Source organism: Rhea pennata, chromosome 1, assembly GCF_028389875.1.
Source record: "Rhea pennata isolate bPtePen1 chromosome 1, bPtePen1.pri, whole genome shotgun sequence".
Taxonomy (NCBI): domain Eukaryota; kingdom Metazoa; phylum Chordata; class Aves; order Rheiformes; family Rheidae; genus Rhea; species Rhea pennata.
Window position 1 is genome coordinate 133,225,165 of NC_084663.1, and position 25,018 is coordinate 133,250,182.

At 38.6% G+C, this 25,018-nt stretch overlaps 1 protein-coding gene across 6 annotated transcripts in view; it reads left to right on the forward strand.

Moving 5' to 3' along the window:
- The window catches only part of MAP7D2 (MAP7 domain containing 2), an 84,572-nt gene that overhangs the window by 35,326 nt on the left and 24,228 nt on the right, over positions 1-25,018 (forward strand). For 4 of the 6 annotated variants that reach the window (XM_062600644.1, XM_062600653.1, XM_062600673.1 and 1 more), the window contains exons 2-3: positions 13,463-13,540; positions 16,872-17,035. In XM_062600644.1, coding sequence (XP_062456628.1) covers positions 13,463-13,540; positions 16,872-17,035 — 242 coding nt within the window. Of the gene's footprint in view, positions 1-13,462; positions 13,541-15,986; positions 16,029-16,871; positions 17,036-24,890; positions 24,982-25,018 lie in introns of those variants that run through there. The other 2 variants (XM_062600662.1, XM_062600690.1) reach the window with 2 other exon arrangements.

Genomic DNA, 25,018 nt, shown 5'->3' on the forward strand with positions numbered 1-25,018 from the left:
GGACTCCTGAGTGCAGGCTGTAAGGGCAGAGCAGCAGTCACGTCATGACAGTGAAAATTGCACATTATTGACTTAGCTACACCACTCAACTACTTTTTGTCTTTAGGCAATGAATGACACAGAAGAGGCAGAGAGACATAACCCGAGCAAACTTGAGTTCTCTATTCGTGCTGAGTAGCTTTGCTACACATCACTGCGTTTCTCCTGTGTCTTGGAGGTTTAGATGAACTTTGACAAAAGATACTGAATATAGGACCTGAATTCTGTGGTAGGTACTACTTACCACAAGCTTAGTGACCCAACATGTTTTAATTGGCTTTTTTTTTTATTGCTGTTGGTACAAGCGTGCCATGAATAAACGGAATCCTGAATTCAGTGTATGTGTTCATCTTTGTACGTAGTTTAATCTGCACTTTAATCTGGCTTTCATTTATACTTTATCCTCTGGTCTTAACAATTTTTGTAAATCTTTGTAATTACTCCAAACTCTTACCCTTCAATAAAACTTCCACTTTTTGAGACTTGAGAAAAATCAATGGAAGCTCAATCCACTCCTGTCTCCTGTGTAGAAATATTTTGCTTTGATAAAATATCTTCTTTATTTTACAGATTGAGGTCTATAAATAATATTGCCAGTGTCCTTATTGATGTAAAAGAGTAGATTGTCAGCAAAAAAACCTAGTGAATAATCCTGTGATTAATACAGATTGTCTACTACTTTGCCACTGCAAAATAATCTCTTTTTAACACTTTAAGTGCAAAAAGTGCAAAAGCAGCTGTGAATGTTTGAGTAAGTGTTCATCAGTGTCAGCCAAAGTCAAAAACTAACAGTAAAAATGATAGGGATGGTGTACCTCTGGTTGCTGATCATCTCCACGCCCACGTGGGGGCTATGCAAGGCTGGGCACTGGCTTTAAAGCCTCCGACTAAAGCCACTGGGATCCGAGTCTAGAAAAGCTGTTCTGTGCTCTTCCTTCACTTTGGCTGTCTTTGAACATTTTAGCTGTTGCTTGGGAGTGCAACACAGCAGTGAAAGCTATAAAAATAATAAAAAGTCAAAGAAATGCTATTTAAGAACGTAGGTTCTTAAATAAAAAGTCAAAGAAATGCTATTTAAGAACGTAGGTTCACATAACTTTTTCAAGGGATGCCCAAATCATCAGCCTTATTTGTGTTAATGTGTGAGCTTATCTGGATAACATCCCTCATCCTTTAAAAATAGCCTCTTCCAAATACTGACCTAATGCTACCTTCTGTCTGTTCCACAAAATGCAAACATTGTCTTTTCATCAGAAAGGAGCAAGATTTAGGCAGGGAATGTAAGACCGAACCCCTCTCAGTGATACAGCTGTGACAATGTCCTTTTGGTCCCCTCACAACCTTGGACTCTTTTGACAGCTGCTGCAGCCTCAGGCATAAATTAGGTGGCCTGTGTCAGTGTTAAGGCAATCTCTGCTTTGGGATATTTCCCAGGCATATAGAGGATCTAAGTAATTCTGACCCTTTAATCTAGTTTAAAGATCAGAGTTGAATGAGGTTCTTGTTTTGGAACCCTTTAATTATTATCTTTTACAAAAACATGGTTACGTTTTCTGTGCACAGTGGCTGATGTTAATTGGATCAAGAAAGATAATTACAAATCATCAATACTAAGATGCATTCAGTACATGCAATGGGATGTGAATGGATATAATATTTATGTTCTTTTGTGTGGGGCAGTTAAGTTGCCAGCACTTGGTCAGGTCTCAGCCATTTCTTGCAGGTGCTTTGCACTCAGTGTTTCTGGAGTCAGAAGCTCACAGAAGCTAGTCCCCTTCGGCATGGGAGATGTAGAAGGATTAGGCTCTTTGACAAGATCAAGGAAATTCTTGGCCTGTATAAGGCGTAACAGGAAAAAGTGCGTTTTCTGGATTTAAATGAGTGAGTATTCAGAGACTGCCACTAATCGTGTATGTTGTTCAAAATTATAGCTAGACACTAAGACATGGGCACCCAAAAACAGGAGCTAGATGGAATGTACTTTGACAAACTGGCCAGAAACATAAAACTGTTGGCCTATTATTAAACAAAATGCAACACTAAAAGAGTAAAGACATTTAATTGTAAAACTATTTCCTCCATAGGAGAATTTGCTATATGTGTTCCAAGAATAGATCTTTCTGGTTTTGATATATCAATGGATTTCTTGCTTTCCCTTAAATAAGTCGATGGGAAATGTTAAAATGAAGCATAGTAAATTCAGTACTTTAACTCTTGCTCCTAATCACAGTCAGGTCCACAGAGGATAAAGTTCACTTGATAATATCCACTATAGATTAATCAGCTTTGTTTTTCTCTTGAAGCTTTTGCCAAATCACAGGAAAAAAAAAAAAACATACTTTCTACATCTAGAATCCAGCTGTCTCTTCCATTTGGAATACTACGCTGTTTTCAGTGATATGTGAGCTAGGGACAGAGCAAACTGGAAGTCATATAGCTTTGTCACCAATGGTTAGTTGTTTGTTTGCTTATTTTAAAGAATGATATTATATGCAAGAAAAATTAGTCAGGGTCTTTTTTTAAAAAAAAAAATGTGCAATATTCACTTTGCTTACCACAAAGAATAGAAAACAAACCTTCTAAAGTCTCCAAAAATTCAGTCAACACTGACTTAATGATAGAGGACAGGATATTCTGAAAAATGAAGATAGTATTAAACAGTAACCTTTATTTTCTGTAAAAAAATAATATATAGGCATATCTCAGGGGAAAAGGAAAGCTGGTAACAGTGTTTCTGTAAACATTATTAGAAGTCAAATACATTTTCTTGCTTCTCCAAATACCCTCTCTCTGCAATACTGAGCAAATCCCAAAGCACAAATAGATATTTCTATTGCAGTCTCCATTAAATTAAACTTATAATGAAAAAAATGTTAGGAAAAGGATTTTACAAAGCTCTTCCTATATATGCATGTGCAGTGAATTGTTTAATGTCAGCATTACACTGTGCAAATTGCTACCTCAGATACGCTCATTCATCACACCTCTGACTCCCCAGAGGGACTCCTTTATCTATAGATAGGAATGTTAATTCATCCTTTTCTCAGTGGTTATCCTTTCTTATTTCTCCCCCTCCCCTCAATAATTATCATTTTAATGATAATTATTGAGAAAACGTTGACAAATATGTGGCATGATTTTTTTTACTCAAGGGTCCAGTGGAAAGAACTCTGCTAAAATTGGTTTAGGAGCAAGTCACAGTTTTGCTGTGTAACACATTTTTGGACCAGTACCTTGACACAAAGGTTAATGACAGAATTGTCCTGTAATTAAACTCTTATCTTTACCTACTGGCCCATCTGCTAGCGGTTGCTTTCCTGCAGAGGCCCGTGGGAGTCTTCTTTGCCTTTCAGCCCTGCAGGCAGGGACCACACAGGAGGGCAGGGTGTAGAGATCACTTCAGCTTCTCAGGGCTTCCCTGGAAAGGGGGTCCTTTGACCTCTAAGTTACCTGAAATTGGAGATCTGCAGCTGCTCTGTATTGATCCTGTGGAAGTTCCTTTTCAGATACAAGGAGCTCCAGCAGCAGATGAACGGACTTCAGCAGTGTGCATCAATACCTTGAGCTGGGCAGCTTGACACATGCTCCAGGCTACTGCCACTATGGGAGAATCATCCTGACTTTGTATTTTATTGTGGAACAAAATTTTTAACAAGGCATCCCGTATGCTGAGATGTCAGACTACAGGAAGGTTTGACCCACTGATGGTGACAGCACAACTGGCAGGTGGTTAGGGGAGAGTTATTCAGGTCATGTGGCTAGTAACATTTCAGAGTCAGCACGTGGAGACCTCTTAATTACAAAGACGCCGATTCTTCCCAGCAGTCTAACTTTTCCAAATGCTTGCTTGGGGAAAAGCTATCTATCTTCTCCAAATAACCACCTTGGTAAACATTGGCTCCTGTACCTCCTAGGTTTAAATTACAGCATCAGAAGCAGCTGTGAATGTTTGAGTAAGTGTTCATCAGTGTCAGCCAAAGTCAAAAACTAACAGTAAAAATGATAGGGATGGTGTACCTCTGGTTGCTGATCATCTCCATGCCCACGTGGGGGCTATGCAAGGCTGGGCACTGGCTTTAAAGCCTCCGACTAAAGCCACTGGGATCCGAGTCTAGAAAAGCTGTTCTGTGCTCTTCCTTCACTTTGGCTGTCTTTGAACATTTTAGCTGTTGCTTGGGAGTGCAACACAGCAGTGAAAGCTATAAAAATAATAAAAAAACCCCAGAATATAAGATTGATATTCAGTGCTATACGCTAGCAGAGCCAATCAGCCTAAATAGGAGGTGGGTTTTGATGTATGTTTTGGGATTGCAGGCTAATAGGGTTCTCCCACCTCCTATTAAGGTTTCTAGTTTCATTTATTGTTGCTCAAAATATTACAAGCTCTCAGTGAATTACCAGTTTTTCATTGGGCTCCAGTTATCCGTATACTTAAATATGTAACAAATTGGCTGATGTAGATATTTTAATGTGCATTTCAAGTCCACAAACACATTTTTAATGAAGAATTGAAGTGTACTAGATTTTACTGTAGATGCAAAGCTCTTATTTCTAGTTTATTTCAGCAAGTGATAATGAATGATACTCAAAAAAAGTCACAGTAGTAAAAGAAATCGGAATCAGAAAAGTAAAGCTGAATTTCTTTTATATTGATGTGTATGTTCTTAAAATGCTCTCGTTTCAGTGCCTGTTGAAGTCATTGAGGTGGAGAAACAAATGCGTATGATCCCGTGGCATTTCCTTTAGGTATTTTGGGCAAAGCAGCTACTACTTTGAGGCTTACTGTCTTAAAAATGAGATTTTTTTCTGGTGAAGGTTATAAGGCAAGATGAGTTAGACAAGCAATATTTAGAGAAGTTATGGATATTTTGCTTTCTAGAGCAGCTTTCCAAGACCTTTTTTTCATTATCTTGTTTATTTTAGTATAGCACATAAGTGATAGGACCTTTTTTTCAGACTTGGGTGATAGAGGCAAAGACTTCCTAGTCCTGACAAAAAAATTTCACAAATTTTTGTTTTATCTATTAAGGAGTAGTTCTGCTGGGGTTGATGAAAATAGTCTGTTTAAGTTAGTAAACATGTAAATCTTAAATAGTTGTTGGGACAACTGGTAATTCAATAGAAATACAATAGTGAATGAAAGAATTGAAAAAGTTTTGAAGTAGCAAAAAAAGGATTGTTGCATTGTAATGTGTTTAACTTTGAAGGGCAGATAGGTTCATCTCTAATTTCAAAATGATGGCAGCAATTCTCCCTTAGCTGTCCCTACAACTATTAAATTTGAAAGTGTAATTTTTTTTTTGTTTATTCACTGTTTATGCATCCCAGAATGCTGTTTTCACTTCCAGAAAGGTGCTGATTCTTTTTTTTCTCTATTCATTAGGTTCTTAATAAAAAAGACACAGTGTGCTGAAACAGTAGCTCATGATTGTGTTTGAGTTTCGGGCTGTTTACTTGCTCTCAGGGAGCAAGCATGAAACAACCAGCTTTCCTCAGGTGCAGACACTATGCAGAATAAATCTGTTATCAAGTGACTGTCACAAATACAGTACAATTCTTTTGGATTACATTCTTCATTCCACTCCTCATTATAAATGTGGCATTCAGTTAGGTATCTGAAGGGGGAAAAGGCTACAGTACAAATTTTTTGGTTAATATTCTTGAGGACTTTATCCTATCATTGGGATGTTACTAGCCTAAATTAAGTTGTGACTGGAACAACTTAAACCCTAGTTTTCCCTCATCTCAATAAACAGATCTTCAAATTTGACCATCTTTTATGCTGATATATATTTATTAGAAAACTGATTGCTTTAGAGCAAGTTGCCTAAAATCTGTTTAAACTATTTAAAACTATGAATATTATCATTTGCATTTGGCATTCTGATTTTGTATAATACCCTCTTATTTTCGTTGTCAGACAACTGTGGAAACTGCTCATGAACTTAGGCCTTACTTGAAAGCATTTGACTAAAATAAGTTGCAATTAAGTAAAACTATTAGACATTTTGGTAGCAACGGTTAAAACTAAAAGAGAATCTTCAGGCCCCGCTCCACTACTTTCCTTCCCCTATCAAATCTTTCCTTCTCCTATCAAATTTTGCAGAATTCAGAAGTTTTTCAGTCAACTTAACTTTTCGTAAGCAATACCTTGAGGCCAAATTCTGCTTCTGCTGATGTCCTGAATCAGATACAAGTCTAGAGACTTTGGGGAGGGCAGGAGTGGTGTGGACCCATGGTCAGCTCTCAGCTGCAAGGTCCTGCCATGGCTATTTGAAGGTAGTGCTTTAGCACTGCAGAACTTTGTTAGCAAAGGCTCGGGACATGATGTTTACATGTGTGAACATTTGATTTAATATTAAACTTCTGTGTGGAACCCTTCACAGCAGTCACCCGGCTGTCTCCTAGCAGAGGAGTAATGCTATTAGTAAGTGGCTGCTGGATGAAAGATGTTTAATAATCTAAAGGAACCTCCTTTCTTTTGTCTCCTTTCACCCTCCCCCTCAGGAATCAAGCATCTCTGGAAAACAAGGGTTGGTAACTGTAGAGGAAAGGGAGTATAATGTAATTTAGGTGATGGAGAGAGGGTCCTTATTTTATTCAGCATCTGTAAGTGTTTTTGTACAGGCTTTACTCAGGAGCATATAAAATCTGATGTACGTATCCATCATTTAATGATGTACCTCAGCCATGTGTACATTTGCCTGTATGCTAGAGGGATGCACTTTTCTGAGAAATGCAGTCCTAAGATTGCTCAAAAATAATTCTTTGTTTAAGGTTTATGTTCAAGAAATACTGCCAGCATTTTCAAGTTAACTGCTGTCACACACTAAATACAGAAATCAGTAACAGAATGGAATTTGTCTGTTCAAGTATGACCAATATCTGGTCCTGAAAAGATTTCAGAATATAAGATTAATTTTAATTTTTATATTTACTTGAACAACAATTCTTTTCATGCAGAAGTTCGCCTACAGACTTTTTTTCTTGAAGACAAAGAATTTTCACTTGTAATAGGTTGAAAGGATTAATTAGAGCTCTTGTTACAAGGTTAGGAATATACATTTTTTAAAGAACTGCAATACTTGGACAGTTAAATATATTAATTCCTGTCTAAATAAATGATTGATATGTCTTCTGAAGAAACTAAAGTGGAAAAAATATATAGTTGTAGCTGAGTCACTGCCACTCACGTCCCTTTCTGCATATAGCCATCAAAACACAGCCCAGTAATAAACTGAAGAGGACAGGCTAAAAAGGAGAAGAAAATCTAAGTATGTCTGAAGTCTGGTGTTATTTGTAAAATACGGTTAGAAATGTTCATGTGTGTTACATCTAGGAGAGAGAGCCTGGCAAGCTCTAGTTAAGTCTCCTGCCTGCTGTGTACCTGAAAGATTATGGAAGTACATGAATAAAACAACAATCTAGAATACACATTGACATACTGCTGCTGCATTGCATGTGTGTACTTGGAGGGGGGTTGTCTAATAGGGACCTCTTCAGTAAATTAAATTATTAATCTAGTGCCTTCATAAATAAAAAAAATCTGCTAATGTATTTTATCAGTTCTCCAAGCGATTTTTGTGGTGCGTCTGCTATGTCCGCAGGATATTGGCGTCTCCGTGGGGCATGGTTATGGCTGTATACGTTGTTTATATGTAAAGTGTGCCATCTTGGGGAGTTGGTTAGGTGTTTATGGGCTCAGGCAGAACTGAAAAAGTCTGCTTTTTTTTTTATTATTTATTTAGTGCATTTTTCCTCCCCACACAGTACCAAAGATATTTTTTATTACATATGATCACCCAATGACCTGGCATACTTTATATATCATTGAATAAATGTTATTTGGCCAGCATTGGGAATGTGTTCACCTTAAATTAACATACCATTAGGATATATATTTTTGCTGTAATCTTTATGTAAATATAATGTGCAGCTGAAATTCTTGATTCAAATGAATAACTTGGAAAGCTAGGATGGGGCTCGGCAGCCTAAAGCAGGCACCTAGTGACATTTGTGTGCTGGCTGTTTAACCGGAGCCCGCAGGTCACCCACGGGTTCTCTGCCGTGTCTGCCAGCCTGGGCCCTAGACGGTTAGCTTAGGGTGTCTGCAACATTGCAGTATTTGGCACGTGAATCTGCCCTTCATGGCTTCATTTCCATTAGTGTCTTTATAACAACAGACATCCATCCTACTGTCTTAACTAGACGTAATGAAAACATCCTTCTTCTTTTCCAGCTATCTTTTGAAGTCCAGCCTAAAAAATGTCAAGTAAATGAATTAATAGCCTTCATTTGCTGAAAATTGAAAAAAAAAATCTATTTCTTTGTGTGTGGTTCTTTGAGTGGAATATAATAACTTGTTGATTAAAAAGACTTTTTTAAAAAACATTTTTAAAATAAGAGGAGGATGCACTGAATTTTACTGAAAATGCCTCCAAAGCCTTTTTGTCGGTTGCTAGCAGATTCTACCTGAAAGCCTTTCTGCCATATACTATAAGCAAAGATTAGTAAAAGTGCCTTTTGCTAAGAGAAACAGTCATCCAGGGCTGGTTGCGTGGAGTCTTGCACTTTTTTTTTTCTCTCTTGGAATATAGTTGTCACTGAAAAGAATATGAAATTTCTTCATTTACTAGTACTCAGAGGGAAGCAGTAGCAGATGGAGAACTGTTTTTATGATCTCAACAACAGTTTCAAAAGAGAGAAAGCAGATTGCAGGGATCAAAGCCTCGATTTCATAGATGGGGTTTATTTGAAAGATCAGAGCCTCGCCACCAGAAGGCTGGCCGCAAACGAAACTCTACGGAGCACCGCCCCGCGTCAGCCGAGCACCCGGCGTTAGCCCCGTGTGCGCTTGCAGAGGTTAATTTTATGAGCTTACAGCTGCGCTGTCTCCCTGAATGCCTTATGCTGCGCTGAAGGGAAAACGCTTTCCCACTGACAGGACTGCATCCGAACCCAGAGCTCCACCGACGCAGCGATGTCTAGCTCAGTAGCATGATACGCTGTAGGCAAGGCTCTGAGATTGTCAAATGTTGTTGTGTAGAGCAGGCAAAGGTCTAAGGACGTTGAACGTTGTCATAGCGAGTGGGCAAAGGTCTAACTACCTCAAACGTTGTGCAGAGGTGGCTTTGGATCCCTTGCTGACTTTTCTTTTGTATTGGGATGCCTGCTGTCAAGGGCTTGGGTATCTGCTATGTATAAACCTGTTGTGGAACCAAATACTTTGAAATACTACAGAGGTCAGATCTGTAAATGGGTTCAAAAGGAAAGCAGGAAAAATTGATGGAGGTCTTACTCATTTGGTAGTTATTTGGCTGTGAACTGCAGAAGAGAAGGTGTGCGGGCAACTGACTGATCCTCCTAAAACACATTCTGAGCCTCCTCTCACAACCCAGTCTCAGTTGCTCTGAGTGAGTACTCTTTCCTTAAGCATCTGGAGTCAGAAACAGGATACGGATCCAAAAGGAAGAGCTTACGCTGTGTCTCAGCAAGACACCTTCCTCTCTATCTCTAGATTAGCAATAGCCAAGTTTTTTCTCCAAAAGTCTACATAAGCAGTATGTTGAGCTGAGCAGAGTATGTTCTGACAGTATTTCCTCGATCTGAACAGGGTTACATAGTCCATCAAATCAAGCTGAGGCAGTGATTAACGTCACTTTTTAGTTTTGGGCATACTTGTTTCAAGGAAACGTTGAAGGTGAATGTTACTGCTGCAGGACTGCTGGCATTTTAACTGATTTTAAGTTAAGTTTTTCTTTGGAAATGCTTGTTGTAACAAAGCCGCAGAGGAGCAGCTGGCCCTCTTAAGTCAAAAAAATGAGGCACAGCCTTCTGGAATAAGCGCAGTGGTTAGAGCTCAACCTCACAAATTTCAGTGGGATCCCAGAGTAAGCAGAGAAGGGAGGAGAAGAAGGATGGAGAGAGGGTGAGAGAGAGATACTGCTTCCCTGCACTTACATCTTTATCACTAATTGGGCAGAGTTTCCTTATTCTTCTGCAAAATTGGAAACAAAGGGTTATCAGAAGACTTTACACTGGAGTCTCTTCGTCGTCATTATTCTGGTTAGCAGAAGGCACAACCAGCCTGTGTTTGTAAGTGCCCTTCACTGCTGCATACATTTTTCTTGAGGGATTGGAGGCCTAGTTGTAAATATGGAGGGTCAAGATAAAGCTGAGCGTACAGAACATTAACCTGAAATCATTTTTCACATCATAGTGAAAGCTTTTGTTGGTGTCGTCTCTTTTTTTTTTTGTTTTGTTTTAATTCAAACCTTATTCTGCCCTCTGCTGGTGCTTCATATTATGAAATAGAAATAGTACTATATTATTTTAATTCTGAAGTTACAATCGTAAAAAATCAGTTTGCATCAGCCTGTTTTCGCAGTCTGCTTTATCAAATAGAATTTGAATTCATCTCATCAGTCACATTTCATACCACAGGTAACAACTATGCTCACCACATTTATAATATATAGTACCTAAAGATGTATAGTAGATATGTTAATTTTGGCCAAAAACTTTCTAAAATCGTTCTAGACTACAAATCATTACCCAGGGATCAATTATTCAATCTTTCAAAACTGTATTTACTTTATTAAAGCAAGCAAATTTCGAGATTTTGGCAGGCAAACTGACTCATGCTTGAGTTAAGAAGTGCTAGCATGGAGAATCCCTGTGCTATTTTAATCTACTCTTGCTGCATTTGTATGCAGTGATGATGTCTATACTTACAAGACTATTCTATTTTATCCACAGAGTTTTTTCCATATTGGACTGTTGCCCATTTAATGAGCAGCTATTCCGTGGGTTTTTCTGTTGTTCTGTAGGTGGCATAGTCAAGTCTATAGAGTGCTGGTCTCCAGAATAGCCTTCAAACCACAGTTCTATCTCTTTCTGTCTGCTTTCCAGTTTCAGAAAGAAATGGAGCAAGAAACATAAATATCACAATTTCCTTTGCTACAGACTTGATTCATCCCCTGAGCAGGTTTGTCTTATGCACTGCATGAGCCAAGAGACTTAAAGAAAAAAAGTGCATGATAATATATCTGCAAAAGGGGATGAGAGAAGGGTTGTACGGACTGCTTTAACTGTGAATTATCCTAATTTCCTAAGTAGCTAGCATTTCAGCCTTGATATTCTTTTAATATTGTCTGGGTGGGGTTGAGAAATCCAAACACTGATCTAAAAAATACCCCCTCTGACCTATCCAAACAAAATGACCTAAAAAAACCCAGAAGTTTCAGCCCATGTCATCGTGCATCAGCTTGGATACGTACAGCAGCCGTGACCAAGGCTGGAGCTTTTAGATCCACTTCTGCCAGTTGCATTCATGAAGGAATCGAGGTAGAGAGAACAGCTTGCTGTAATTTTAATGATGACAGGCATGATGGGACACACTTTTACCAGTGGGTTTCATAAATATTTGCTGAAAGCAGGAGAGCAATGAGAGTCACTGCGGGGGAGCTGTAAACCTGGTCCATGAGCAGGGACTGTCTTCCTGTTCCACAGCCTCTCCCCCTCCTTCCCGCTTATTCCCATCCTGGTTTTCATCCTTCAAATTCCACTTCTTCTCAGTTACTTCCCTTTTTCCACAGAAAATTTTAGTTCCTCCCTCTGCTTGCCGCTTTTCCAGTCTCTAGCCTCTGCTTGATTCCGAACCCAGTCTTCTCTCTGCTATTGCTGTAGTCAAAATTGTAGGTTTCAAGCAGTCTTGATTTTCAGATCTTTGAAAGTGGCATCTTTCCAGTGGCACAACCCAGATAATTCAACTACACTGTCAATAGGATTCCCCTTTTTGGCTACCTTTTGCAGGCCTTTTCAAAGCAGTTGCAAACCACTGTCATGGTTGCTTTTGCATGCTGCAAAATCTGACAAAAAGACACAGCCAAGTGGGAAGGTTGAGCCTTAGTAACAAATAGATATTTATTTGAGCCACAGATTCTCATTGTAATAAGCCAGCCAGGAGCTGTAATCACAATTTACCAGGGGCCCCGTCGCCAGCAAATAATCGATTTCTTTGTGTGTATCAGCAGAGGAAGCTTAAAGATGGAGTTTGAAGGAGGTGCTTGGGAAAAAGCAAGTTGTTCTAATGGGGGACAGTTGAGACCGCCTGCCTTTGCACCAGCCACAAGGCACTGAGAAGGCTAATTTTTTCAACTGCCTTGAAAACAGTGCATTTTACAGGAAGGTACTTGCTACACAAAATCCTCAGACAGGATGCCCTCAGAGAGGAGCAGAGCCTTGGAAATAGAAATATTCAGGAAGAGAATAAGGGTTACAATAAAAGTAACTTTTCTACTCTTATTTATCTGGAAAGGAAAATCTAGCAACTTCAGTTCTTAGAGCAAAATGGAAGGAAATTTAATTATGCAGTAGCTCAGCAGGGAGCCCAAGTAATGATTGCAAAGGGTGTAAAACTGCTATGTGAAACACTACCTGTGTGCACTGCAGCTCTGCTTGGCCCCAGGAGATCCTGAAAACAAAGAGAGGAATGAGGGCACTAGAGCCCTTGTAAAGAGTTTTATAAGAATAGACCTGTCAGAGGACAGCATCGTTCATCTAGCAGGTCTATCAAGTCGACGACTGAAGCCCATCCAGAAAGCACAGACAGATGTGATTGCCTGTATTATTTCCGAAGGTCTCTGTAAGCGCCTATCCATGTTCTGCTGCCTGCTCGTTCCAGAGCACCAGGGCAGATAACGGAGACACCTCGTGTGCTGTGCTCTGCTTGCTTGGTTAAATTGCACTTTTTAGTGGGTCATACTGTACAAAGAACCACGTTGTCTGCGTCTAGGTACAAAACCTTAGGCAACCTCATCCCAGACAAGAAACCTGCTTTTACATATTGACTCCAAGAGGAAACACTGGGTCCTAGCTGGAAAAGAGGACAGGAGGACTGCTGCCTCTACAGCCTCACCGAGCAATGATTACTGCTTGCTGAAATGGGCTGGTGCTGGGGGCTTTCTTTGGGCAGGGGATTTGCGTGCCTGTGTCAGCCCTAAAGGCTGGGACTGCACATAGCAAAGAACTATAAGCAGAAAGAGTTGTGTACTACTTTTACAGCTTTCTTGAACTGCCTTACTTTTAGCCAAAAGCTTGAAAATAAGGTTATTAATAAAGATGATACCTAGTAGTTGCATGTGAGCTTTTTTTAATATATACTTTGAATTATTTTAAAATAAGGACCAACAAAATGCTTTTTCTGGGAAGTGGGGTCAGGTATTTACACTACAGACTGTGCTTCGGCAGTAGGTAGGATACTGCTCTCAGACATATCCAAATCCCAACTTGATAACCCCCCCCTTGATGGGCAAAATTATTTCTGTTGTGTGTGTTGTTAAATGCAATAGAATTTTAGTTCATTCTGCTGTTTTTTATTTTATTTTTGCAAACATTTTTTTTCCTTTCTCTCTGACTTCAGCCATTGATGGATTTCTAAAAACCGATGAAAGACAAAGACTGGCAAAGGAGAGGAGAGAAGAAAGGGAGAAATACCTTGGTAAGATAACGGGGGGCATATGTATTTTTTATGTCTATATGTTAATGGGCTTAAGTTACTAACATGACATTTCTCCTGTTCTGAATTTTAAATACTGTGGCTCAGGCTATTCTTAGTCTTCTTTGACTTACAATTGTTTATTTAAAATTAGATAATATAAAAATAAATGAATCTAACCAAGGGCTCCTTTGATTTCCATTCAGCTACTTTGTATACTGTAATTAAAAGTTCATTTTCCTCTTTGATGGATGTATTTTTGAATATAGGTTTATGTATGAGATATTGATTGTTAGGTTTTTGGTTTGTACAAATACTAAAAGAGACTTGAAAAATACTGAAGTGATAGGATTATTTGCTGAAACAGTCTCAATTTTAGCCTAGTAAATTTTAGCCCTCTTAAAAGGTGTCTTGGAGTTAGTAATAGGCATATAACAGGTATTTTTCCATAAATTTAAATTAAAAAAGATTTTCTTTCAAGAGAATGAAAAATATATAAATTCATTTCTCAAATGATGCAAGCATTAATTTCAGAGTCATTGAAATACTATCTGCTGCTTTTAATCTTCTACTGATACTTCCAGGGAAATATTGAGAAAGTTTTGCAGTTTCATTTACATTATACACGTGTATATATATATTATATATTTTTTTTAATATATGTACCCATATACATAAAGTAAAAGGAAAAAAAATGAAGAGTTAAAGTAATTTTCCTTATTATAGTAACAACAAAGGCTGGTAGCACTGTTTCTTGAGGTTACCTGACAATATCTATTAGAGGGAATTATCAGTGTTTTATGATTTTGTCAAATCATAATCATTGGGATTTGAGAAAATGTTAACTAAAATAGCATGGACATCTCTGAAAAGAATCGTAGGAAAAAACTTTTTCTTGAAACAAATAACTGTTCACCATATCTTGACAAAATCTTAGTCCTGAGAGCAGAGATTTGATATTTTTAATGAAGTGGGCTTGGTTAGAAGGATGCCTTTTTGTAGTTCCTGTGAAAATTTACCAAAATATGCAGTGGTGATTTAGTTTTTAGTAGCTGAATTCCCCAGAGGTTCTGTCTGTATGGGCATGCACCAACTTGAGTAAATCTGACATGCTCTGCAGTAGTAGCTTATATCTCCTGCAGGTATATTCAGTCCAGACTCTCTCTTCTGTCTTTGTGATTATTCCTTCTTTGCTGGTTCCTGAGAAAGTGACACGATGAGTAGGTTGAAAAGGAATTGGATTAAGTGGAAGAGAAATGGGGTAAGAGGAAATCTGAGAGCTGGAGAATCTTGGAACTGGCTGGCCAAGGGGATTTGGCGCAGAAAAGACAGAGGAAAAGGTTTTAATTGCATTTCTTGTTTCCAGATTTCATACATGTTTTCTGGAAGCATATTTCTTTAAGGTTAAGTCCATTTCTGGAATGTATAGCTCTGGACTGTGGCCTCAGCAGATGTCTATCTGTGGCATATTTCTTCTGGCAAGTTTAGGCAAAAAAAAACAAGTTCCCCAAAAGGAGAAATCTCCATGCAGCCAGCAGATAGTTTGCAGCAATGTAGAATGACTTTCTCGTTAAAGCCCAAACTTATTAATCAGTGTTTTCACATCTCTAAATTAAATTAAGAAACAAGAATTGTATACGTGTCTATGATAACAGAATGGTGTGCTTCTCTGTCCAGAATCAGTCGCAGGTTTCACCTCCTTAGTCAGAAGGTAATCTTAGCACTAATCTCCGGACACTTGCTGTTGTGTGCGTGTGTGTGTGTTTTGTTTTTTTTTTTTTTTTTTTTTCCCTCCCTAATCAACTCCAGCATGCTGTTTTCAGCAGTTCTATCTGAAATGGCTAGTAGTCATTAACTGCTAAGACCGATCACTGATCTTTCATCGTCTCTGAGGTAACTCTGTATCTGCTGACAAGTCTGTCTTAAGGATCCAGGTTTGTCTACAGCACTAATACCCCTCTCATGTTTCCCTGTTCTGCAGAAAAGAAAAAAAAATAGTGAGTTATTATAAGGCAAAGTGGGAAGACATCACTGGCCATATTTCTAACAAGAATAAGGTAGAAGGTTTTGGTGTTCAGTAAAGGAGTCTGGGCATAAGGAAGAAGTTGGATCTTACAAGGAGCCAGTTTTCAAGAGGAAGAAATTGAACTTCTGGAAAAGGATCTGATGTTGGGGGGCACTGACATTAAACGAGGGGCTTGGGGACAAATGGGGACTAGGAGTGACTGAAGGTTGTGGCTGTGGGTAAAGAGCCCTGGGGTGAGGAGAAGGAATTGGTATAACTGCCAAAGCAGCCTGGGATTGATGTGAAGAAGGTGAGTTTGCAGGGGGAAAGTTTGCTGGCAACAAAACAGCAGCTGGAATATTAAACTAGGGCTGAATAGGTGAGCAGAGTAAGGCACCGGCTTTTGTATAAACAGTGTTAATTCTGGCTTTCCCTAACTTTCAAGTTCTTAGGCAACTGTGATGATAATATTCTTTCATATTGGTGGTATGTATGTTGGTATATGATATTACAGACTTGTGTGTATATAAGCATGCTTATTAAACTCCTCCTTTCCTGCTTTTTTATGGAACACATTTGCATGAGAACTGTTTTTTCTTCATGATTTATCACACTAACTTCTGCTACTTAATTCCCCTTAATTACTATGTAAACCTGAAGCAACAGTCCTGTCTGTGTAGTTGCATCATTAATTTCCATAATAACAAATTTAATGTCCTGGAAGATTAGGACTACAGGTGGAATAAGCAACTGGGACAAACTCTCAGTAATAACAGTGAATTTTCTTTGTGTAAAGTGCCAGAAGTGGATAACAATTTAACACCAAATTATTAATAGAATGGTGTATTTTCAAAACTTCCTGTGAAGTTTAACATATGTTTCCTGTGTATTTATTTTGAAGATAGCACCATAAAGCAAAGCATAGTTTTAAGGAAATTCCAAGGGCTTTTGCTTCAACAGATATAACTGATTCACTTTAAAACCTACTTGGAACATGTGTTATGTCTAAAGGAAGAATTTGGCCTGTAAGCTGCAGAAGGATTTGAAGCATATACAAAAGATGAGCTGTTTATTATTCTGCATGGTCTTTTTAAAGCAGTAAGGGGGCACACTGTCACCTTGTGTCCAGAGGGCTTCCCTGTTACTTAGTGGATCAATTAGATTTGCTAATCATTCCAGCACCTCTATGCACCATGCTTTTGAGCTTAGGGCACTAAAACCCTGTGTATTTGTATCTGTTATTTTACTCTATCATGTCATACTACCGAATTAATTTTGAAGCAGGAGAAAGTCTGCATGAAGTGAAAGGCACTTTTTTCTCTGTCTAAGCTGCTAGGGAGCAGCAGATACTGGAGAAGGAGAGAAGGGCAAAACTTCAATATGAAAAGCAAGTGGAGGAACGATGGAGAAGACTGGAGGAACAGAGACAGAGAGAGGAGCAGAAGAGAGCAGCCGTTGAAGAAAAGCGGAGACAAAAGCTTAAAGAGGAGGAGGTAAGGTCTACTGGGAGACATGCCATAGAGCTGCTATATAAGCTAGCATAAAACATAGCTGAATATGACATGTGTTACATTGTTTTTTTGTTTGTTTGTTTTTGTTTTTTTGGATTCAGAGATGCTTGTACCTTGCTTTGGGAACCACATATCACCACTGCTATAAATGCTCTACTACCACTTGTGCATCAAAAGTATTCTCAGAGGCTTTTCTGTTGCTTGAATTTTTTCTGATCTCATAGGATAGTCACCTACTTATGCTAACATACCAGGGATGGTCAGACATAAAGCACTAGCTATCCAAAGGTTAACTTTTAAAGAGGACTGTTTCCAGAAAATGGGAAGACTTTTTTTTTTAAAAAGTTTTGTTTGCACTGACCACTGAAGCTGAAATCATGTTTATGTAGTTTTTTTTGTTTTCCTCGGTTACACAAAATCAGAAATTTTTACTTAAAGCAGAGAAAAATCTAGGCTGGTTTAAAATTCTAACATAGAATAGAATTAATTAGAAGTGTGTTTGCATATTCCTTTTCTACTGTCTCTATTATAGAGATCATTTAAGGTTCTTCTTTGCTCTAGTGTGTCTTACTTCTGATGCAGGTTTCTAAATGCAGTATGTGTCTCCCTGCATGATGTTCTGTAGAAAACACCAGCACTGCTACTGCAACTGATAAAGAATTAATGATTTTTTGAAAAGAGAATGGTGATTAAAAAAAAAGAGAGAGAAAGAAAAACAGAGAGAGATGGTGTTGATTTTTTCCTAGTTCTTATGGAAAAAGGCTCTAGAAATCTGCAGTTACTAACTCTCCCCCTTTTCTTGTTTTCCTTTTGATCAAAATATCCTTGCAAAAGAGGGAGAACACTTCCACATAGGATCAGAATAACATATTTCTGTCCGTTGAATTTTCTTCTGTGTTTGATTTTTCACTTACTTTAACCTGAAGAGAAAATTATATCCTGCCGTGCTGCCATTCCTCTTTCAGCTGTAACATACTGATTCTGGCTTCTGCATAATAGCTGAAAAATCATTTTAAAATATTTTGACATGTGGATCACTTGACATTTTTTCCCTGTTTTTGTCTGTTTTCATAACAAAGGGGGAGCGGTCTGTCTCCTTCTGCAGTGACATCATTGACATGGCAGTACTTCTTCCCCAATATTTCCAGCTGCTGTAACCTTTTCAGCTAAGCAAAATTGATCCCCTTTACAGGGAGTGTCAGAAGTAGCAAATACAGACACTTCTGAAACCTGCTGCCCAAGAAGTACAGTAGAGGGAGGCATGGGAGAGGAGAGGCAAGAGGTATAGGTGAAATGAGCACTTGCATGCTTTGCCTGTGCTGGGGAAACCAGCCTGGTCAGACCCGAAGGTCCATTTGGGGGGAAGCCATCTGCTGTAATAGCCACCTGCGCTGAGATGGATGTAAGAACAGGCCAAGAATACAGCAGTACTTTTCAGGAGTACTCCCCCAGCATCAGCAAGTCTGTTATAGCCTGAACTGCTCCCCAGAAGCACAACCCATGCTGGGAAGCTTCTTTAACCAAGAGAGAAAGGCTTGCTGCCTGTCAGCATACAGTTTTTTTTATTGGTACCACTCCTAGCTCTGCTCTCTGAGCCTGTCCTTCAAGCTTAAGAAGTCCAAAGCCTTTCAGGAGTGGAAGCAGGCCCAAGCCTGGCTCCTTTCCCTTTCATTTGCTCTACTTCTCTTTCTACAGATTGAGGAAGCTGAGGAGGGCTATGTGGGCAGGAGGACATGAGAAGTTACTTGTTTATTTGGGAGCGGAGGAGATCCAGATCCAGGAGTTTCTGAAAGAGAAGGGTGCAGAGAAGAAAAATCTGCAGAAAAGGGAAGGATGGGGTAAAAGGAAGTCAAGGAAGGGAGACTTTGCCACTTTCTTGCATCGCTTCACAGTTACCTTAAATGCTTAAATATTTCTCCTCTATAGCACGTTTAGAAGAGACTCAAAATAATTTTGTTGCTAGAACTTGGAAAATAGTAATTTCACCCAAAACTTTGCTCGTCATTCCTGTGTTCTAGGATTCCATTTGAATTTTGCTGAAGGTTTTGTCAAATCCCCCACAAGTTCTTCTGATGGGTCACAGGTTTGCCCATCAAATCCCATGTGTGTAGCAGCAACAGAGGTCTGAGTAAGGATGCTGATGGAGTTGCAGCTCCATAGGTACTGCAAATTACTCATTGCTCATGAGTCATCCTGGATGCTTGAGACCTTCTTTAACTAGAAGGAGTTTGAACCTGTATTTCCCCCAGCTGTGAAAGTGTGCCCTGACTGGTGAGCCAATATACTTCAGCAAGTGCTCCCTGTTTCTCCTTTCAGCACTGATTTATGCTGGATGGAGACTGGAGTGCCAGTGGACTGACACCTGCCCATCAGGTGTCCTAAGTGCCATGTAAAGAGATTTTTTTTCCTTGCTTCTGCCATATTGGCAGAATGTATTCCTTAAATCTTTTTTCTTGCATTCTTTACACAACTGGAGGCAGTGCATTTCTGTGATGGGAACAGTTCATCAAAATCTCTCTCTTGAAAATGTTGCTGTTGTGTCTGCAAGACTTTGAGAGGTGAATGGTTCTTAGTAGGCTCGGCGAAGGGGCTTCTTCACTTCCCACGCTTGAGCATCAACTGCTCGGCTGTTTTGCTTGTGAAGGACTTCAAAGAGGAAGTAGTCAAAGTTCCACCAATTCTCAATCCTTTTTCCCTTTACAGTGGCAGATAAGAGCTTGTAATTTTAAAGGATATATTAATGGAACTGAAGGTGTTCTAGCAGAGCTCTTCTCTAGGGTATGTAGAGCATGTTGCAGAATGGAATGGAAGTGTTTTTGTTTTATTCTTTCAAAAGCAGTTCCTCAGACAGGAACTCAATAAACATGTCTGACATTTTTCCTCACTCTTCTACACTCACAGCTTTATCTTATCTGTAGAGATCTTTGGTAACACCATCCTTCCCTCCATATTCATTTTTAAACTGTGCATTTCCATTAGTAAGAGTAATCCTGAGGCCTGTGGAAAAAAGCATGTTGTTGTTCAACAGAAGCTACTAAAGAGTTGATCTTAACGAACAGTGAGTATCTAGTGGTGTTGGGATTGAGCAAAAGCAAAGTTGATAATTATTATTCAGGTAATTTTTTTTCCTTTTCCTGTCCTGAAATTTCTACATGCTTTGGAAATATATTGTTAATATACATGTCTTATTGTATGCAGTATGTTGTAAAACCTCTTTAGAAGCAACACTCTTCTACTGCTCTTGTATTGCATAAGATGATATGAATACTGCGATAACTTGCACAGGCCAAGTTAAGGGTACTTGTGCAAGTAGGAGCTATAGCAGGCAATAGTATTCATCTAATCAAACATCTTTTTCTCTTGATAAAATCATCAAATATTGTTAACGTGGAAATTGATTAAATTAGTGCTGATCCTACTAATATACTAATATTTAAATGAACAACTGGAAAAACAGGTAGACAGAAACAGATCTAGTCTAAAACAAAATCTCAAGAGATTGAAGTAACAGCTGCAAAATGGAAAAGAATATCCTGGAAAGTTTCCTTTTAGTTAGATATTTGTTTTGGTGTACACATTATTTATGTTATATTTGGAAAAAGCATACACTTAAACACGAGAGATGGAAAATTCTCAGGATGGTATATCGTCAGTTAATTACTTTTCAAATTAAAATATATTGAAGTAATGAACACTTTGTAAACCTCTTTTGGCAATTCATAGAATGAGTAGAATTCAGTTGTGCAAGTAATATAAAAATTATGTTCCAACTTGGTTGAAATTGCTCTGCATGCAGCGCACCTGGGGGAGAGCAGAGAACCCCCACAACAAGGAGGAGAGTTTGTCCGAGTGGCTGCAGCGACCCTCCTCTCCAGCGCTCCTGCTCCCCTTTGCCATTACTGCTGCTACGACTCTCCCCATATTCTAATGCAGAACCTTCCCTCTGTCCCGTCCAGTTCTTTGCCACAAATGCCCACACACCCCCTTTTTCCATACACGTTTCCCTTTCTACACCCTTTTTCCGTGTAAGTTTCCTTTTCTACACATACGACTGTAAATTATACAGAAGTGGTAGTTAAATTTAAAAATTTGTGTTTTTAAAATTCCATTCTTTACATACAAAATAACAGAGCTCTTTTGTTGCTGTGTGTGAGAGCCACGCAGATAAGAGATGAAGCTGATAATATCAGGGAACAGTAAGCTGCTTACATACAGTGTTGAGGAACAAATAAAATAATGATGAGTTTTTCCTCCCTCTAATCTCATAGTTGGCTCTTTTAGATGTTTCTATCGTACATATAAGGGAGATTGTTTTAGAGTTGTTTACACAAATAATTTTCGGTCATGATACTTGTAAAATTACTTCTAGTTTGAGCAAGAAAGGACGTTGTTTTTTCCCCATGTTTTCGCATGCATGTGTCATGTTTTATATAGGAAAGTACTAAAAGGAAAGTACTTTGGTCAAATTACTTACATCCATGCTGTTATTTTTTTTTATTTATTTATGCAATTTAAATGTTTGTTATTTAGTCTGAGAAAATGTTCATAAAAAACTAAGAATTACAGAAAGTAGCATGTATATTTTAGATACTAGCAGTAGATGGCCCTCTTTTTATGAATTTACTCATTCTTTATTTAACTTGCATGCAAAGTTCATTTAATGGATGCTCACTATAGCTGTACTGCAGAGATTATTTTCTCTGTATCTATGGCAATTAGTGCTCCCAAATGAGGATCAGATAGATAGTGTTCGATATGTTTTTCAGACAGCACTGTCACTACAATGCAGACGACAGATTTTTTTGTACGTTGTTTGCTGATGAAGAAAAGCTTTATGTCCTTGCCAAAAAAAAAGTATTAATGTTTGAGTTGGTTTTGCTATGCTTCTGTGTCTTAAAGTTGATTTCTATTTTGTTTATTTTTAAAATTCAAAGCCTTGTGCTAGTTTAAAATGGTTTTTAATAACTACCCTCTTCTTATGTAAAATGGGTTTCATATTGTTCTTTATCTAAGCTGTATCTACAGGGTTTGTGAGATTTAATAATTTTGTTCTATAATGCTTTAATGAAAGGCTCTTTGTAGATTAAAATGAATGATCCTCTCCATATCATATAATTGAACATTTCAACCTTAAAAAGTAAGGTAGCATGAGTTTTCATATATGTGTGAAAAATCATTTATTCCTTTAAGCCATTTCCTCCTGCATTTTATTTTATTCGTAAAATAGTGCTTTTTACACTAGGAGGCATAAGTGTATTCTGTGGTCTGCAGACTAGAAAATGTTGGTCCTTGCTTCAAGTACCATTAGAAAAAGAATAAATGGACAGAGGTTGCCCAGATAATTAACTGAAACTTATTATCTGCTTTCATGTTATCTTTTTTGATTAATGTGCAATAATATCCATTAGTCATGAAAAAGAAAAAAAAAATCTGTAGAAATGTATGCTTTAATGGGAAAAATAGTAGGATTATTTTACTTTTTAGAGAGTTGGTAGAAAGGTATTGGAGCGAGATAAACAGCAGAAGAAAGTAATGAAAAGAAGAATGGAAGCAGATTGCAGAGAAGAATTGATGATGAAATAGGAGGTTTGGAAAAAGTATAGAAAAGGGACTGAAAGAAAATGAAGCTAGTTGCGAGGTGTGAAGTAAAGACAAAAGCGAGAAGCTTGAACTTGAATACAGAGCCCGCACACACCCATTTTTAAATGTGAAACTTGCATCATCAAGCAGTAAGAAGCAAACTAAAGCAGAGGGGATGACTTTGGATTGTGGAGACTGAAAGATAGCATTCTCATAAAAAGAGACAAAGTATGGATAAGAAGTGATAGGATATTCAAAAATAGGATATTCAATAGGATATGCTTATTTTATGTGCTATTGCAGAAAAGGCTTCAGCCTTATGCTGCTTTGTGCCTTTCAGGGAGAAAAGAGAAGAATGACAGGTAGAGTTTGCATGCCTGCCTGGACACTGATGGCATTGACTAGACAGGAAAAGAAAAGAAGGGGAAAAGAAGCTGCTGCCTGCTTTCAACATCTTTGCGTAAGGTTAGCTGATGCGTCACGATCCGAAGATGAAAAGGGGAGACAAAACTGAAGTGAGAGCTTAGAGCAGCATACCCAAAGATTGTCTTCTCAGAGATGGCAGCAGATATTGTGATAGCAGGATAGCCCACCTGGCTGAAAGGTAACAGGCAGGAGAGCTGAGAAAGACTGAGTGCACAAGAATGGTCTTTTTAGTCTTCATATAGAGGCTAATGTAATGAAATTCGTTATGGTGTAATGAAATTCTTTATGGTACATGTGATACATAATAAAATTAAGAGAGAGAAGAGAGTTAAAACAAGAAAAAGGTAGTGGCTTGCTGTTGATATCAATGAATAGTTGGTAGCAGGTTTGGATGAGATGGAAACCTTAATCAGAAATAAATTACAAGAAGTCATGAAAGTCATGGCATGACTTCATTCTTCAGTGAAGTGGGGAGACGAAAATATATTCCAGATGCCCAGAAGAGGACGAGAGATCATACAGACTGTAGAGATCCAGTAAACGTGGACAGAATCTCAGGGAGGTTACACAAAGCTTACAGATGCATGCATAAAAGTTTCAAGTAAGGTAGCTTCTGGAGGCACCTAGTGTCAGGGCCAGAGATGACATCAGTGGAGAGACAGGAGATATATTTGAACAAAGATTGAATAAGGTGATAAAGTATGGTAGGGAGGAGGAATAGGGGGCCTGAACCAAAGTCATGAGTTAGTGAGAGGAAATAATATGGCTGAGGGATGTAGGAAAGCTATCGACACGGTTGATCTGAGATGCCAAAAGATGCTGGAGACAGGGTAGGGGATTGATAAGAATGGAAAAAGATATGATATAATCATAGAAACAGAGCTTCAGGAATGAGAAACCTGCGTCTGCTGATCAAGAGTTTAAGTGGATGGAGTGGGAATTTTAGACCAGAAATATACAGCCAAAGCAGTAAGTAATAGGACTGATCCAAAAAGAGAATTAAAAAACACTATGGCAGGAGCAAGAGGCAGCATGAGCAGGCTAATCTTCAGCGGTATAAATCAGATCGCTGAAATATGAGGGTAAAGAGTTTGCTAAATGCAAGTGAGCTGCTGGGAGGAGGAAGGCATGCAAGGATGATGGCATGCTGGGTGGGGAATGATCGGATTTTATCTGCTTGAAAGGAGAAAGAGGGAAGGTGGAGAAATTATTGCCACAGCAGTAAACCATAGAGAAACTAGCAAAGGGAGGAGGTGGGAACTAAATTTAGTGGAGGTTTGAGTGAGGGTTAAGGGATGATGGAGATAGGATGAGAAGATGGTGCCTAGCTATAACTTAAAGGTAAAGCAAGATTTAGGGAGGGGAAGAAATCTTATGATTCTCCCCCTTCTGAAAATCATGATGCACCAAAGCATAGAAAAGAATATGGAGATGGCAGGAGAGAAAAAAAAAAAAAAACACTCAGAACAATCTAGGCATTTGCTTAAAAAAGTGCATCTGAGTAAACTTAATTCTAATATAAATGGCAGGAAAAAAAATCAGAAGCTCTTAAATGCCTAGAATATAAAGAACATAGTAAAGAAAGGAGGGAGGTTTTATAAAAATAAATAAATAAATTGGTCATCCTGCAAAGTAACCTACTTTGGGTTTGAAGTGATCATTTATCTACGTGGCTAGGAGGAGCCACTGGCATTGCAGCAATTTAGCTGTGCTCAGCCAGGGATAGAAAAAATCCTGAGGTCTGCATAGACAAGAAGGAGTTAATGCTTGTCGAGCATTATTCTTACACAAATTAAGTCCAGAGCACAGCAGCAGCTTCACCAGCAGGAGCAGATGCTAGGCAGTGATGCAACCTGTGTTATTTACTTAGGCCTCTGTAGTGACCTCAGTGGCTTGCAGACAAAGGATACACGTATCTGGAGGTAGGTAGGCATACTGATACCTTCTTTATTCAATCCT